Source organism: Eriocheir sinensis, chromosome 54, assembly GCF_024679095.1.
Source record: "Eriocheir sinensis breed Jianghai 21 chromosome 54, ASM2467909v1, whole genome shotgun sequence".
Classification (NCBI taxonomy): domain Eukaryota; kingdom Metazoa; phylum Arthropoda; class Malacostraca; order Decapoda; family Varunidae; genus Eriocheir; species Eriocheir sinensis.
Genome location: NC_066562.1, coordinates 9,541,694 through 9,553,809, shown reverse-complemented (window position 1 = coordinate 9,553,809; position 12,116 = coordinate 9,541,694). Strand labels below are relative to the sequence as shown.

The 12,116-nt window shown below is 42.0% G+C and overlaps 1 protein-coding gene across 1 annotated transcript; it reads right to left on the bottom strand.

Annotated features, from left to right (window-relative positions):
• Positions 1–2,964: 2,964 nt before the first annotated feature.
• On the bottom strand, positions 2,965–7,948 carry LOC126983733 (uncharacterized). The gene is made up of 3 exons (XM_050836796.1): positions 7,793–7,948; positions 4,068–4,343; positions 2,965–3,484 (listed from the first exon to the last, which is right to left on the bottom strand). Exons 1-3 carry the CDS (start codon positions 7,802–7,804, stop codon positions 3,386–3,388), a joined length of 387 nt encoding a protein of 128 aa, XP_050692753.1. The 5' UTR covers positions 7,805–7,948; the 3' UTR covers positions 2,965–3,385.
• Between the last annotated feature and the right edge of the window lie 4,168 nt (positions 7,949–12,116).

Sequence of the window (12,116 nt, the reverse complement as noted above, 5' to 3'; positions counted from 1 at the left end):
CTTCCTTTGTCTCCTTCTTTTCTCCTTCCTCTTCTTCCTTTTTCTGTCTTCGTGTTTGTCTTCGTTTTTGTCTTCCCATTTTCTTTATCCTTCTTCCTCCCTTTGTCTTCCCTTCCCTTTGTTCGTCTCAGTGTTTGTTTTGTCCAATTTTTCTTCTTCGTTTTCTTTCCTTCTTCCTGTTTATTTTCTGTTGTTGGTTTGTCTACGTTTATTTATTTCTGCTTTTTTTCCACTTTTCTTCTTTTCATTTAATTTTTTCTTTCCTTCAATCCATCTTTTCCTCCTTCCTTCTCTTCCCTTCCCCTACCTTCCCTTCCCTTCCTCCCTTTCCTTACCCTATTCTTTCTTCTTCTTGTCCCTTCTCCTTCCCTTCTTCCTCTTCTTCCTTTTTCTTTTTCCATCCTTTTTCTCCTCCTTTTCCCTTCCTCCCTTCCTTCCTCTCCCTCCCTTCTCTCCCTCCATCTCTTTCTTTCCTTTTCTTTCCTTCCTCCTTCTCTTCCATCTTCCATTCTCCTTTCCCTTCTCCTCCTCCTCTTCCCATCCTCTTTGTTTTCATCTGTTCTCCTTCCCTCCCCTTCCTCACCATCGCTATCAAAGTGTTCTTCCTATCTTCTTCCCCTCTCTCTCTCTCTCTCTCTCTCTCTCTCTCTCTCTCTCTCTCTCTCTCTCTCTCTCTCTCTCTCTCTCTCTCTCTCTCTCTCTCTCTCTCTTGATTTCCTTCCTTTTTCTTTATTTCTTCCATCCACTTCATTTTTCTCCCTTTCTTCCCTTCCTCTCTCCGTCCCTTCTTCCCTCCTTTCCTCCCTTCGTTCTTCTTTCCTACCTCCCTTTAGGACACAGTAAATTCGATATTAACCCTCTCTCTCTACCTTTAACTTTCCCTCCATCTCTCCCCCTCCCCCACCTTCCCTCTCCCTCCCCCCTCAACCCAGGACACAGTAAACTTAATACCTCGAAAAACAGACCCTTAGGAAAATGTCTCTTGAAGGAGTGGACGTCCTTCACCGCTCCACTTCTTGCCTTCCTCCTCCTCCTCCTTCTCCCCCTATTCAATTATAAGACCCATTACTCTATTTATAAGGATTGGTATCTTTTGTCCCGTTGAAACCACCTGAACTTAGTGTATTTGTATATCAGTAATTTGTATTGTTTTTCTGCGTCTGTTTTGGTTTGTCTAAGTTTGCCCTTCGGAAATGGTCCTCGCTACTGTCTGAGGTGTTGTAGTGGTAGTAGTAGTAGTAGGTAGTAGTAGTGGTAGTATTGGTAGTGGTAGTGAGAGTTAAGTTCAGGGTTGTTAAGTGGTGGTGGTGTGGTGGTGATGGTGGTGCAAGATGTTAAAAGCGATTGGGGGTTGATGGGTTGTTGGGGGGAGTGGGGAGCAAACCATTCAGCCAACCACTCAACCTGTCAGCCATCAACTCAGTCAATCTTCCACCCGGTCAATCAATCAGCTACTTACATATACGACCATCCAGCCAGTCAGTTAGCAAACCATTCAGCTAATCTTACAGTCAGCAAAACGCTCAGCTAATCTTACCGTCAGCAAACGCTCAGCTAATCATACAGTCAGCAAAACGCTCAGCTAATCTTACCGTCAGCAAACGCTCAGCTAAACTTACCGTCAGCAAACGCTCAGCTAATCTTACAGTCAGCAAAACGCTCAGCTAATGTTACAGTCAGCAAACCGTTCAGCTAATCTTACAGTCAGCAAACGCTCAGCTAATCTTACAGTCAGCAAAACGATCAGCTAATCTTACAGTCAGCAAACCGTTCAGCTAATCTTACAGTCAGCAAAACGATCAGCTAATCTTACAGTCAGCAAAACGCTCAGCTAATCTTACAGTCAGCAAAACGCTCAGCTAATTTTACAGTCAGCAAACCGTTCAGCTAATTTTACAGTCAGCAAACCGTTCAGCTAATCTTACAGTCAGCAAACCGTTCAGCTAATTTTACAGTCAGCAAAACGCTCAGCTAATCTTACAGTCAGCAAAACGCTCAGCTAATCTTACAGTCAGCAAAACGCTCAGCTAATCTTACAGTCAGCAAAACGCTCAGCTAATTTTACAGTCAGCAAAACGCTCAGCTAATTTTACAGTCAGCAAAATGCTCAGCTATTCTTAGTCAGCAAAACGCTCAGCTAATCTTACAGTCAGCAAAACGCTCAGCTAATTTTACAGTCAGCAAAATGCTCAGCTATTCTTAGTCAGCAAAACGCTCAACTAATCTTAGTCAGCAAAATGGTCAGCTAATCTTAGTCAGCAAAACGCTCTGCAAATCTTAGTCAGCAAAATGCTCAGCTAATCTGAGTCAGCAAAATGCTCAGCTAATCTTAGTCAGCAAAATGCTCAGCTAATCTTAGTCAGCAAGATGCTCAGCTAATCTTACACTCAGCAAACGCTCAGCTAATCTGAAGTCAGCAAACGCTCAGCTAATTTTACAGTCAGCTAGTCAGTCAGCAAACCATTCAGCTAATCGTAGTCACACACACACACACACACACACACACACACACACACACACACACAGGGAACACAGCCAATGAAATCACAGCATCTTTTTAGACCGTTTATTGTCGGCGGCTGTTGAGGACACAGACCACCACAAGACACCGGCGTCGGGACACAGACCGGCGCCACAACGGACACACATAAAGGTCGAACGAGGAACAGCCAGACCCAGGCACGCCACGCCAGCCCGCCCCGCCCCGGCACGCCCGCCCCTCCAGGCATTACACGAGGGGCCGGGGTGAGGACGGAAAGGGCAGTCAGGCCACCTGAATCACTCGTATGATTTGGTCAGTGGTTGGGCACCTTGAGTCTTCGAGGCGGCGATAACAATAATAATAATGATAATGAGCCAGAGAAAGACATAAATTGAGATAGATAGAGAGATAGAGAGGTAGATAGATAGATAGATAGATAGGGAGAGCTATATACAGAATGACTATTTGCACTCAGTTTGCGCTTTGTTTTTTTTAATATTTTTAGTTAAGAGTTTTGTTGATATTCCATGAGACAAATTAATGTACGAGATAAACAGGAGGAGGAGGAGGAGAAGGAGAAAGAAATGTATAAAAAATCACAGTTGCCTTTTTTGTTTGGGTTTTCGTATCGGTTTATAGGAATACGACTGACGGAGGTTTAAGTGATCCTAAAACAAGACATGGAGAATTTTGCAATGAGAACCAGACTTGAAAATTATATAAAAAAAAAGTCATGAGTGAATGGATACCAGAAAATTACTTACAACAAAAAACTGATTCACGCTATTGTTTTCGTTTATACAAGTGTTGATGGTTTTTCTATTGTTTTATCATCGGGTTTTATAGTTTTTGTAGAGGTTTTCGTGTTAATTTAATGTGTTTGAGGTTTGGTTTAGTCACTCCTTAGAATTCGTACTCGATCTCGCGGCCAAATGCGTCGACCACATCCACCTCCTGGCCGAACTGGTTGGTGAGGGTGATCTCTCCGTTGAGGTCGAGGCGCTGAGGGAGGGAGAGAAAGGGCGGGTTAGGGATAAAGACGGAGGGTAACAGTGTTCTTATCTAACCTTAAAATCGCTGTAACACTGTCCTTATCTCATCATAAAATCTCTGTAACTTATCTTAACATCCCTAGTGACTGCCCCAACAAGCGTAACCCAAGCCTTATGCCCTTAACTCACCCTAACAGCTCTACAGTAACTGCCCCAACATGAGTAACCTAAGCCTTATACCCTTAACTCATCATAACAACGTTCTCACTCACCCCAACAGCCCTGGTATCTCTGCCCCAACAAGTTAACTCACCCTGACAGCCCTTGTAACTCCGCCCTAACATGAGTAACCCAAGCCTTATCCCCGTAACTAAGGAGAAGGCCCTAATTCTCTCTAACAGCCCTGTACTTATCCCAACAATAGTTACCCAAGTCTTATGCCCTTAACTCATCAGAAGAACGTCCTAACTCACACCAACAGCCCTGTACTCATCCCAACAAGAGTTACCCAAGCCTTATGCCCTTAGCTCATCAGAAGAACGCCCTAATTCACTCTAACAGCCCTGTACTCATTCCAAACAAGAGTGACTTACCACCAGCACGTTGGGAACACTGTTAGCGACGGCCAAGGCTCTCTGGATGACGAAGGGGTTGGGGGGGAGGGCGAGGGGGTTCTTGGCGCCCATGCCGTACACCTTAGGCCCGTAGTCGACGAAGCCAGGGTTAGCTGCTGCTCCTCCCGCCGCCGCGCCGGGCTGCCCGACGCCCACGCCTGCTGCTGCTCCCGGGGCTCCGGCGCCGAAGCTGGCTGACACTGGTGCTGAGACCTGGAGCGCTGATGCGGCGGCCACGGTGACAAGAAGGATTGCCTGAGGAAGGAGGAGGAGGAGGAGCGGTTTAGTAGGCGAAGAGAAGAGATCAAGAAGTAGAAGTAGAAGAAGGAGTAGAAAAAGAAAAAGTAGAAGGAGTAGAAGTAGTAGTAGAAGAAGAAGAAGAAGAAGAAGAAGAAGAAGAAGAAGAAGAAGAAGTAAAAGAAGTAAAAGAAAAAGAAGAAGAAGAAGAAGAAGAAGAAGAAGAAGAAGAAGAAGAAGAACAGTTGCTTAAAAAAAAAAGCTAAGTAAACATGTCCACTGTATGAATCTGCCTTACTGTACCACCACCACCAACAACAACAACAACAACAGCAGCAGCAACAATCTGGATCAGCGGGTGACCTTACTGGCACGCGTGAGAGTACATGTTCACTTCCTGTTGTTCCTCGTTACCAGCCCGCCCAGGTGAAGGTGATCAGAAGGAGGAGGAGGAGGCCTACATGGAGCAAGCCGTAGAAAAAAAAGTAGGTATAGGAAGAGGAAGAAAAAAGGAAGAGAAGAGAAGAAAAAAATAGGTACTGGAAGAGATTGAAAAAAAACAACCTCAAATCGTAGAAAATTGAACTACAGAAGGGAGAGCATTAAGAGGAGGAGAAGCAGGAAGAAGAGAAGGAAGCGGAGGAGGAGGAGGAGGCAAAGGAGGGGAAAAACAGGAAGAGGAACAGAAATGAATGACCCAGAACTAGAATTATGAGGTCAACCACTAACCACTACCACCTCTAACCATTACTACCTCTAACCACTACCACCTCTAACTTCTGCTACCACTACCACTAACCTCAACTTCACCATCATTCAATATTAACACCTCTAATCAATTCCCAGACCACTATCCTTACCTGCAATGAGAAAACAAAGTGGAGCTGAGAAGTATGAACACAGCATCTTACACCCCTTCACATCACTGGCTGAGACACGGAGATTAGCACCGAGGCCACGAGTAGCTTAGTCTATACCCCGAACTTAACCTTTCCCTTACTATCCTAGCTTAAAACCCGTGTGAAGTCTTATATTCACCTCCCTAGCAAAGGATTAAACTCATGAGATCGAAACCCTTTAACAGTATTCGTGTCCTGTCTTATAGTCGCACTGAATCGCAAAGAAAAGGGATCAAGGACTTTGGGAATATCCGGACATTTCAATCTGTCGTTTTTGTCAGGGTAAAAAGGGACATGATCAAAGTGTTAGTTAGCCCCTCGCTGTCCACACCTGGCCTTCACACCTTCTTGCACTGATTAGTAACGGAAAGGTGAAAGCGGTGGACTGTCACACGCAAAACGGTTAAATTCTTGAGCATTATTTGTACTCGGCAGAAACGACAAGGCAGGAATACAGAGAAAGGAAGAGGGGAGGAGAGTGGAAAAGGGAAGGAGAGAGAGATAGAAAGTTAGAGGGAGAGAGAAGGAAAAGGGGGAGGAAAGAGAAGGTAGAGGGGATGAGAGAGAAGAAGGAGAGGATGAGAGAGAGGAAAGAGGAGAGGAAAAAGAAGGAAAGAAGGCAGAAGAGAGAGAAGGAAAGATAGTGAGGTAGAGGAGAGAGTGAGAGAAAGAGGGGGAGGAGGGATAGAGAGAGAAACAAAGATGATGGCTTACATAGATTTACATAGAAAATAAGACCACACAGACCCCGTTGCTGGTAAGGTGCCTGATCATAACCTGTTCTATCCTATCACCAGACAAAGCAAGCTATATGAGGGAGGGGAAACAATCACAAAGTTCATCCTTCAAGCGAGAGTACATGGTAAGCGAAAGAACTTAGATGAATACCTCCCGCAATGACTCACTTGGACCGTAAAAAGAGAGAGGCTGTGAATGAATGAACGAACTGTGAATCTCCATTGTCTTACGAGGATGAGTAAAAGAAATGCCAACAAAACTACGCTGTCCTTCATAACCTAACGGAGTGGGACATGGGCTTACAATGGGATACTTTTTCTCTCGCGTTATTCTTGTTAAATTCTTTATGACGAAATACCAACAAAACTACACTCTTCTATAACCTAACGGAGTGGGACACGGGCAAACAATGGGATACTTTTTTTCGTGCGTCATTGTTATCAAATTTTTTTACGACGACACGAAAGTTACACGAAAGTTTCATCTCGCGAACACGAACCATTGTATTACGAGGATGAGTGAAAGAAATATCAGCAAAACTAGTCTTTCATAACCTAACTGAGTGGGACATGGGCTAACAATGTGATTCTTTTTCTCTCTCTCTCTCTCTTGCGTCATTGTTGTCTTATTCTTTACGACGACACGAAAGTTACACGAAAGTTAGTGGAAATAAGAGAACGGGGTGAATCTTCTTTTGCTACGAATATAAATGAAAAAGTTGGAATAGTTAAGTGATTGTAATATCGATGAATACAGATATGAAGAAAGCAATCCTCGCCCGTTTTCTCTCTTTATTTTTCTTTCTTTCTTTATCTCACGTACACGAAAGTTAGTGGAAATAAGAGAACGGGGTGAATCTTCTACTGCCACGAATATGAAAGAAGTTGGAAAAATTAAGTGTTTGTGATATCGATAAATGCAGATATGAAGAACGCAATCATCGTTTATTTTCTTTGTTATCCTTATTTAGTGAAGAATGGAAGGGCGGTGAATCTCAACTTACGAATACGAAAGAAAAAAAAGGAGTAGTGAAAATTGAAAGTTCATGATATCAATGGAAAATGGAGAAGGCATTACCGCCTGTGTTCTCCTTCATCGTCATCCTTTTGTTTTTTTTTCATCACCGGGACACGATTCACTTAGACATTGGTTCTCTTTCAGCCTCAGACGATAATAGGTGCCCAAAGGAAGGGGTTCAAGCCACACTAATCCACTTGCTGATTGATCCACTACAGAAAAAGTCACTGGAGAAGAAGGGAAGGAAAACGGGAAGTGGATGCCGACAACAGGTGCCCCAATGAAGGTATTTTAGCCACTCTTATCCACTTGCTGATTGATCCACCACAGAAAAGTCACTGAAGAAGAAGGAAAGGAAAACGAAGTGGAAGGCATCTGAGCCACACTGATCCACCGCCAAAGAGATGAACGAAAACGAAGTGGATGTCGCCAAGAGGTGCCCCAAGGAAGGTATTTGAGCCGCCCTTATCCACTTTCTGATTGATCCACCACAGAAAAGGGCACTGGAGGAGAAGAAGAAGGAAAGGAAAGCGAAGTGGAAGGCATCTGAGCCACACTGATCCACCGCCAAAGAGAAGGACGAAAACGAAGTGGAGGGAGTCTGAGCCGCTCTTATCCACTGCCTGTCTGATCCACTTCCACCACAAAAAAGTCACTGGAGAAGAAGAAGAAAGAGGAGAACGGGAAGTGGATGCCGCCAAGAGGTACCCCAAGGAAGGCATTTGAGCCACTCTTAATCCACTCACTGCCTGTCTGATCCACTTCCTGACCGTTCCACTATACACTCTCACTTGCTCTCACTGCTCCACTTACGAGAGACTTCATGGCGGTGGTGTTGCTGGAGGTGGAGAGACGAGGTGGAGTCGAGGGGGTGCTGCTGCCACAACCACTTTGGCTGACCTGTACCGCCTCTGCCCGCGTCGCCCCTTTTATACTGCTCCAGATGGTGACGTCACGCCCCGCCACGCCGCGTCACTTGGCCCGTGGCATTGCGATCTCGACCTAGTGCGCCGACTACCGCCCCGGTCTACCTGACGGGAATGGAAACACGAGACTATTTTTTTCTCCCTACGCTAATAAGACCCTAAAAAAAAAAAGGACGGAGTAGGAAATAAAAAATGATTGAGTATATAAGGATAGGGATGACGGGAATGGAAACACGAGACTATTTTTTTCTCCCTACGCTAATAAGACCCTAAAAAAAAAGGACGGTAGGAAATAAAAATGATTGAGTATATAAGGATAAGGATGACGGGAATGTAAACACCAGACAATTTTTTTCTCCTTACGTAAAAGAGAACCTAAAAAAAATGGCTTTGAATAGGAAATAAAAAATGATCGAGCATATTAGGATAAGGATGACGGGAATGTTAACAGGAGACAATTTTTTTCTCCTTACGCAAAAGAGAACCTAAAAAAAAAAATGCCTTGGAGTAGGATAAAAAATGTTCGACTATACAATATTGGATAAGGATGAAGGTATTTTAGTAGCGTTGATAATAGTGTGCTAGCAGACAGCTGTTAGTGATGTTTTTTTTCTTCATGCAAATATGAGACTTGGATAATATGACGAATTAGCAAAAAAGGAAAGGTGTTCAAGTTTTTTTTTTTTTTTTCCCCACGTAAATGTTAATGCTGTTCCTGATAATGCAAAGATGATGATAATGAAAAACAAGAAGAAGAAGAAGGAAAAGAAAATAGAAGAAGAAGAAGGAAAAGAAAATAGAAGAAGGAAAAGAAAATAGAAGAAGAAGAACTGTTAATAAAGGAGGAAGGGAAAAGAAGATAATGAAGAAAAGACAAAAGAAAAAAAAATCGAAGCCGTAATGAAGAAAAAAACGAAAAAGAAGATAATGACCAAGAGGAGAAGATGACTAAGAGGAGATGATGACAAAGAGATAATGATGACAAAGAGATGATGACCAAGAGGAGATGACCAAGAGATGATAACCAAGAGGAAATGACCAAGAGGAGATGATGACCAAGAGGAAATGATGACCAAGAGGAAATGATGACCAAGAGGAGATGATGACCAAGAGGAAATGATGACCAAGAGGAGATGATGACCAAGAGGAGATGACCAAGAGGAAATGCTGACAAAGAGGAGATGATGACCAAGAGGAAATGATGACAAAGAAGAGATAATGACAGAGATGATGACAGGAAATGATGACCAAGAGATAATGATGACAAAGAGATGATGACCAAGAGGAGATGATGGCAATAGGAGATGACTAAGAGGATGACGACTAGGAATACTAACAATGAAATATTTTCGACACAAAAAAAAAAAAAACCCACATTGCTTGGAGAGGAGAAAAAAATAGACCGCCAAGGATTTCTTTCGCCATCTTTAATATATTTTTTTTTCGAACCTTTTATGGCGAATGCTAATAAGGACGTTTTTTATAGGCACACACACAAAAAAAACTAATTTTAAGGACGTTTTTTTATAGGCACAAAAAAGCATAATGAGGACGTTTTATCATAGGCGCAAAAAAACAACAACATAATATAGACGTTTTTTCATAGGCCCCAAACAACAATAAAGACGTTTTTTTATAGGCACAAAAAAACATAATATAGGCGTTTTTTTATAGGCGCAAAAAACATAATATAGGCGTTTTTTTTATAGGCGCAAAAAACTTAAGGACGTGTTTTTTTTGATAGGCAGAAAAAAACTAATAAGAATGTTTGTTTTTCATAGGCCCAAGCAACATATTATCAGTGCTTGAAGAAATAAACAAACTATCGTATGTACTCAAAAAAAAAAAAAGGATGAGTGCCTGAAAAATAAACTATCCTATGTGCTTGAAGAAACCCCTCATGTGATTCAAAAAAAGAAAAGAAAAACACGTGCTTGGAAAAACCTTATGTGCTTGGAAAAAAAACTCATGTGCTTGAAAAAAAAAGAAAACTCATGTGCTTGGGGAAAAAAAGAAAACTCACATGTGCTTGGGGAAAAAAAGAAAACACATGTGCTTGGAATAAAAAAGAAAACTCACATGTGCTTGGAATAAAAAAGAAAACTCACATGTGCTTGGAAAAAAAAGGAAAATCACATATGCTTGGAAAAAAAGGAAAACTCACATGTGCTTGGAAAAAAAGGAAAATCACATATGCTTGGAAAAAAAGGAAAATCACATGTGCTTGGAAAAAAAAGGAAAATCACATGTGCTTGGAAAAAAATATGTGCTTGAAAAAGAACTATCCTAAGTGGTTGAAAAAAAAAAAAACTTTAATCTGTGCTTGAAAAAAACAACAACAAAATAATCAGGGCCACAAGTTATCTCAAGGTTTCTCTTCCTCGTCCGAACCCAAACTTATCGACATTTTTATTTATTTATTTTTTTTTTTTTGGCAAGATATTTGACTTCCTTCCTGAACAGCTTTAAACTTATTGACTCACAGGTTGAGAAAGGGAAAGTAAATCGGAGTAAAGTATAACAAAACTATCCTATGTGCTTAAAAAAAAAAACTACCTATGTGCTTGAGAGAAAAAAAATAACGTGCTTGAAAAAGAAAGAAAACTCGTATGTGCTTAGAAAAAAAAAAACCTATATCCAATGTGCTTAAAAAATACTCTGTGCTTGAAGAAAAAAAACATCAAAATAATCAGGGCAAAAAGTTATCTCTCAAGGTTTCTCTTCCTCGTCCAAACTCAACCTTATCGATACTTTTTTTTTAAGACTCAGATATTTGACTTGCTTCCTGATCAGCTTTGAACTCATTGACTCACGTGTTAAGAAAAAGAAAGTGTATGGGAGTAAAGTATAACAAAATAAAAGTAAATGAGGCAGTTTTTATAATCACCCGAAGACTTTAATGCTAATATCTTTTCATTATTTTATTTATTCGTCATTATTTCATTACTCTTTTTATCATCATTTATCATCATCGTTGACAGACTATATTAACGTGTGTAGTAAGGCCCTGAAGACCAAAAGTACACGCCCCCAAAAATAATAATATACGAAATGTTTGTGAATATAGGCCTATGGTGGTGGTGATGGTGCTGGTGCTGGGGGGGGGGGGGGTAAAACAGTAAATATAACAGACTACGAATTAAAAGAGCTAAGAGAAAAAAAAAGAAGGTCTCTTATTATCAAAAATTGCCACTTTTTTCACGCGGTTTTTTTATTTTTTAATATATATGGTAGGCATCTAGATTTCCGTATATAGAATGTCAGAGAGAGAGAGAGAGACTACCCTTTCTTTCTTTCCTTTCCTTCCATTACTTTCCTTCCTTTTCTGTCCCTTCCTTCCTTCCTTCCTTTCCATCCCTTCCCTTCCCTTTTCCATTCTTTCCTTCCCTTCTTTTCCTTCCCTTCCCTTCCCATCCTTCCTTCCTTCCTTCCTTTCCTTCCTTTTCTGTCCCTTTCTCTCCCCTCTCTTCTCACTCCACACTCCCCTTCCCATCCCTTCCCTTCCCTTCCCTTCCCTTCCCTTCCCTTCCTTTCTCTTGCTCTCTCCTCCCCTTCCTGCCCTTTCTCTACCTCGCCCTCCTTCTCCCTATTCTCTCCCTCATTTCCCTTTCAATCCTTTTCCCTTCCTCTCCCTTTTCTTCATCACCCTCTTAAATTATCTTCTTATCGGTAACATTTCTCTTTTTTTTTGATAGTTCGAGTATAGGCCAACACGATTTCCGCAGACCGTCGGGAGGAGGAAGAAAAAAAAAAGAAAAAAAAAGCTCCTTGCCCTTCCCTTATACCCCATTAAACCCCCTCCCCTCTTCCCCCTCCCCCCTCCACCCTACCTTTAGCTTAGCTCACCTGTCTTGCTTAATCAACACTCGCTTCCCGTGTGTGTGTGTGTGTGTGTGTGTGTGTGTGTGTGTGTGTGTGTGTGTGTGTGTGTGTGTGTGTTGGTCTGTTTGTTTTAGTGTTTTATGTGACGTGTGTGTGTTTAGGTGTGTGTCTGTGGTGTGTGTGTGTGTGTGTGTGTGTGTGTGTGTGTGTGTGTGTGTGTGTGTGTTTGGGCGTGTGACCTTTCTCCGTTCCCTTAGTCACATTTTCGAGTTTCTTTTCTTGTCTGTGTGTGTGTGTGTGTGTGTGTGTGTGTGTGTGTGTGTGTGTGTGTGTGTGTGTGTGTATGTATGTATGTATGTATGTATGTGTCTGTCTATCTATCTATCTCT